At 39.4% G+C, this 4,947-nt stretch overlaps 1 protein-coding gene across 1 annotated transcript; it reads right to left on the reverse strand.

Moving 5' to 3' along the window:
• Positions 1 to 1,051: 1,051 nt before the first annotated feature.
• Positions 1,052 to 4,331, reverse strand: LOC113095895 (protein snail homolog Sna-like). Its single transcript, XM_026261215.1, has 3 exons — positions 4,026 to 4,331; positions 3,153 to 3,653; positions 1,052 to 2,285 (listed from the first exon to the last, which is right to left on the reverse strand). The coding sequence occupies exons 1-3, from the start codon at positions 4,099 to 4,101 to the stop codon at positions 2,101 to 2,103; spliced, it is 762 nt and encodes a 253-aa protein (XP_026117000.1). The 5' UTR covers positions 4,102 to 4,331; the 3' UTR covers positions 1,052 to 2,100.
• Positions 4,332 to 4,947: the final 616 nt, after the last annotated feature.

Genomic DNA, 4,947 nt, shown 5'->3' on the forward strand with positions numbered 1-4,947 from the left:
AAAGTCATTATTAGTGAAAGCTGGAGACCAGATTCCATAGCAGAGTTTAGATCCTAGTTCGGTATGATTATTGAGGCATTAGTTACACAGCCCAGGTTTAGAGGTCAGCAGATAGACCCGCTTTACATCAATGCAACATACACACGCAACTCTTCCAACGCTCAGATGCAAAGCTTCCAACATGAAAATATTTATGTAAGACATTCCATCAGTTTGCCTTGCAGCAATTCCTCCAGAGGCAAAGTTACAGTTTGAATGAACACAGAACGCTCAGATGACTAAAACGGCATCAGGTCACAATGACATCTTTATGTCTTGTATATAAAAACAGATCTGAGCATACCCATAAAGATCAACACACATCCGTATGCATAAGCAGGCCGGGAGACCGTTCTGGATAAACCGTTTTGTTTGCAGAGAGAGTGAGTGAGTGTGTGTTCGTGCAGTTTGACAGGTGTGTGGGGCAGGTGCATGCAGTTGTCCCTGTGCTGTCATAATGCATTCACCTGCCTCCTAGCAAACATCACAGTTACAAACCAGTGAGTCACTCCTATTCATGGGAAATGAAGCACCGCTCTTCCTAATAATGCATTTCAACAGCTTCAAATAGTATGTGCCAACAGACTACACTGAAGTTGTGTCCCAAATGACGTACTACATACTATGCACTCAACCATCTAGTGTATCAATTTAAATGATTATTTTATCATCCAACACAGGAGTCTGGTAGCCCCTCCTCCTCTGCTACTTTTGAGTGCATGAAGTTTCCAACATTCCAACTTTTGTAAAAAAAAATATTCCACAAATTACTGAACCTTTGCCCACCCCCAGGCCATCCAAGATGTGGATGAGTTTGTTTTTTAATCCAAACAAATTTGGAGAAATTTAGCATTGCATCACTCGCTTACCAATGGATCCTCTGCAGTGAATGGGTGCGGTCTCCTTCTGATGGCACCCATTCACTGCAGAGTATCCATTTGTGAGCCCCCTCCCCCCTCCCATTTTTTTAGTAACCATACCAAATCCAAAATGAGTGAGCATGAATCAAATCCTTTGTATAAACTTAAATTATTTTATTGGAAATTGATTTGGACCAATAACAAGAGACATGAAATATTTAAAAAAAATTGCACTGAACTCATTCAATTTTAAGAAAGCATGTCATGCACAATTTGTGGCATCAATAAATTGTTACATATAATGGTCAATACATCCACAAGAATAGTGGACAGCATATGATAAAACATTGTAGTCTATTTACTGAGAAAGTCCTTTTCTTCACATCAGATAAAAAATACAGAAACGTCGCATCTCATCACTTGAAAAAACACCGGAGGTACAAAAAAAAAAAAAAAAAACTTCTTGAAGTTACAAAAAGTAGAATGGCTTTGGTTTCAATGGTCCAATCATTCGCTTTAATAATACAAAACGACAGGACTTCAATACTCTTTGGTAAACTGGAGTGCATTTTAAAACTCAGTCCATGTACAACAAAAACTGATAAAGTAGAGTAACAAAAATAACATGGTGAAAAAAACTAACATCAGTAAAAACAAGTGATGGACCTTGCACATGCAGGTTAAAACCAACAACACGGTCAACACTGGTCCGTCACAACTCTCTCCATGTGTGTTTCTGGAGAACTCTGTAGACGCCACCTGTTTTCAGAGATGTGACGTTCAGGGCCAGGGCACCTGTTAGCACACTGCCTCCGCACCACCGAACAGCTGTCTGTCTGTGTGCTTATGTTTGCGTGTATGTGTGTGTGTCATGTTGAGAGACATACCCTACATGTGAGCCCACCCCCAACCTGACAGCAGTTGTCCCTGGTTCAGGACTCCTAGCTGAACAGCTATTATACTTTAAACATTCATAATCCTTCATTTGAAGTAATTTAGTTTGGCAAAATGTCTGTGGCATTTGGAAATGTATTGACAGAGTTGTGTTTAAGTAGACAGTTGAAATGTCACTTCATCCTTCTCCTGTCGCATACTGCATCTAGGTGAAGGTGTTGATAGGAGAAGCGCACGGTCATTATTATCTCACAAGGCACCGTGTCTGAATTAAAATCAAATGGCTCCCGCCTCCCTCAGTTGTCCCTCAGGCTGTGGAAGGACAACAGCCGGCTGCAGTGTGTTTCTGCAGCAAGGACATGCGGCTGAAGGTACGAGAACAGGTGCTGCACTGGTATTTCTTCACATCTGCATGGGTCTGCAGGTGTGCACGCAGGTTAGAACGGTCCGCGAAGGCACGGTTACAGTGTGGGCAGGAGAACGGACGCTCACCTGTAGGGAAAAGAGAGAGAGATAAAACTACAGTTAAATGCATGCACTTTGTAATCATAAAATGTCCTTTTTAAAAGCAAATATCCTTGCTAAAAAACAATACTAGTGCAATAGCTAACAGTCACATGGTAAACTGATTGAATCAATCAAAAGTACACAAAATAAGTGGCTACTCAGCAAGGATGATAACAAGTGATCCGTAGCATTCTTGATCAACTTATCTGTGCTTATCTCTGCTCTCACACTAGTGATTGATAACATTGTCCTATTGTGTCATTGTTGAGGTCAACACAATGAGTGATCAATGAAAAACAGTTCTACTGAGGGCAAGCTCACTAAGATAATGCTGTTACATTAATGAAATTATTAAGAAACATTTGAGAGACTTCCAAATGTTTTTTTTAGATATTTACTTTATGAACTCTTTAAAAATGTATTTAAAAAAAAGTTAAAAAAAATAATAATAATAATAATTTTATATATATATATATATATATATATATATATATATATATATATATATATATATATATATATATATATATATATATATATATATTCAATAGAAAAAATTGTGTCCCCCCTGTAATTCCAAAGCAACAATAGAACTCTTTTTTTTTTTTTTTTTAAGAAAAAAATTCTAAAGGAAACTGGAAGATATTTACTCCATTACATCTTTAATTAAAAAAGCAAAAAAAAAAAAAGAACAAAAAAATCTTACAATAAATATCATTTTGAAAAAAACTTAACATTTTTAAGTGTTTACTCTGCTAAAAAAAATTATATAATGAAACTTATGCATGAACCAAATATGGTGTTAGTAACTAATGAAATAATCCTTTAAGTGAGACAACAAGTTTGAAATACCTGTATGTGTGCGAATATGTCCTCTTAACAGCCAGGGTCGCGAGAAGGCCTTTCCACAGGTGGGACAGACACAAGGTAGTGTGTGTGAGCGGATGTGCATCTTCAGGGCACCGAGACTGTTGTATTCTTTGGGGCAGTGCTTGCAGAAGAAGGCTGGTCGAGTGGCTGGGGCAGTGGCCTCGCTCTTGTCCTCTCTCTGTCCTGCCCTGTTCTTGTTGCTGCGCCTCGGCCTGTTGGTCTGCTGGGGATGGTAGGTGTCTGAGGAATCAGGGCTCGGTGGGTCAGACGTGCGTCCTTCATCTTCTTCCCCACTGCTGCTGCAGCTGACGCTAGACGGGGAGCTGAGGTCCAGCGGGCCCTGGCTAGGGGAAAGGGTGGATGGGGATGTGGGATCGTGTAGCAAGCTGACGTCCCAAACCAGTCCAGTGGTTAAGCAAGTTACTGGGAAGTCACTGGTGACTGCTGGAAGTTCTGCTAGTGGGTATCTGTCTAGCAAAGTATCTGATGGGTAAGAGAGAAAGATACAAATAAATTCCTAATGGTATTTACAGCCATAATAGACTTTAAAAGACATGTTGCTATATACTCTTTAGACGTGATAGTTTACAATATAAGTGACTGCCAATGAAAAACACAGGACACAAGTAGAAAATAGAAAAACACATCTCACATGCAACCAGGTCCAATGAAGAAAAAGTGTCTAAATCTAAATTCCAAACTGCAAATTTTATACATATGTATTTATATGTAATTACGATGTACGAATTATCGAAGCTTGATGAAAACGCCAACCAGTCTATTTTTAAGTTTTACTCTCGAAAAACACTTTACATTTAGATCGATTCGATTTTGATCAAACAGACGCAAACTCACCGTTCTGACATTCCAACTCGCTGTAGTTTGGCCTCTTGCTGGTGAAATACTTTTTTACCAGGAAAGACCGAGGCATGTTGAACTCTGAAGTTTTAACAAACCCAGTCCAGTTATTTTCAGGGGGGAAATCTCGCTGAAATCACTCCACTTCGGATAGTCCGTTAAATGTAACGACCTCGCCAATCCGCAGTTCTCGTAACGTGAACACACTGATCTGAACTGGACTACAATTAGTGAGTCTGTACTTATTTAAAATAGTCTGACAGAGTAAGTGGGTATACGTCCACTTGGACCCGCCCTAAAGAACTGCCTACAGCCACCGCTGTCGTCAGTGTTTCATTTAATTACCCAGCACTTGACTGCTGCCTAGGTGTGAATGTTCCAAAAGCGCTCTTACGCGCAGGTAATACACATAAATTAATTGTTAAATCCGTGCCTATCAAGATCATGTAAATCAGCCATTCTAAATTCATTGTTTACTTCATGGTTCCAAGCCAAAGTGTTTAAAAAGCCAGATCACTGTCCATTTGAATGAAAGCTTTTGTGAAGGAACTGTTTGCCATTCCCAGAGTCTGCACAATGTAGGATAATCGAATCAGCGTGTGCAGCATAAATCCACACAAGTCTACTTCCTATCAAAACACATGCTGGATTTCGTTTGTCCAGATGCAGCGTTTAAGAATGAAATGTTCACTGACATCAAGTTGTGTTTTAATGTAAAGGAAATAAAATATCATACAACAAAATGCATGGGCTCTGGATGTGTTTTACTGCCTAATTTTGATTAAGCTGACAAGTGCACTTTTAAAATGACGAGAAGACAAGCTTGGAATGAATTTGGTGGGTGAAGTACAACTTTGATTATGGCGCCACCTTGTGTTTTTTTTCTGTTTGGATGGACAGTCGCTGTCTGTCACTGTAA

Source organism: Carassius auratus, unplaced genomic scaffold (genome assembly GCF_003368295.1).
Source record: "Carassius auratus strain Wakin unplaced genomic scaffold, ASM336829v1 scaf_tig00215808, whole genome shotgun sequence".
Lineage (NCBI taxonomy): Eukaryota > Metazoa > Chordata > Actinopteri > Cypriniformes > Cyprinidae > Carassius > Carassius auratus.

Excerpts from the sequence above, each read along its gene's own strand:
- LOC113095895 (XM_026261215.1), bottom strand. The coding sequence starts at position 4,101 with ATGCCTCGGTCTTTCCTGGTAAAAAAGTATTTCACCAGCAAGAGGCCA. Across the intron at positions 3,654-4,025 it reads CGAGTTGGAATGTCAGAACG|ATACTTTGCTAGACAGATAC; the intron begins GTGAGTTTGCGT and ends CTTACCCATCAG. Across the intron at positions 2,286-3,152 it reads ACATATTCGCACACATACAG|GTGAGCGTCCGTTCTCCTGC; the intron begins GTATTTCAAACT and ends TTTTCCCTACAG.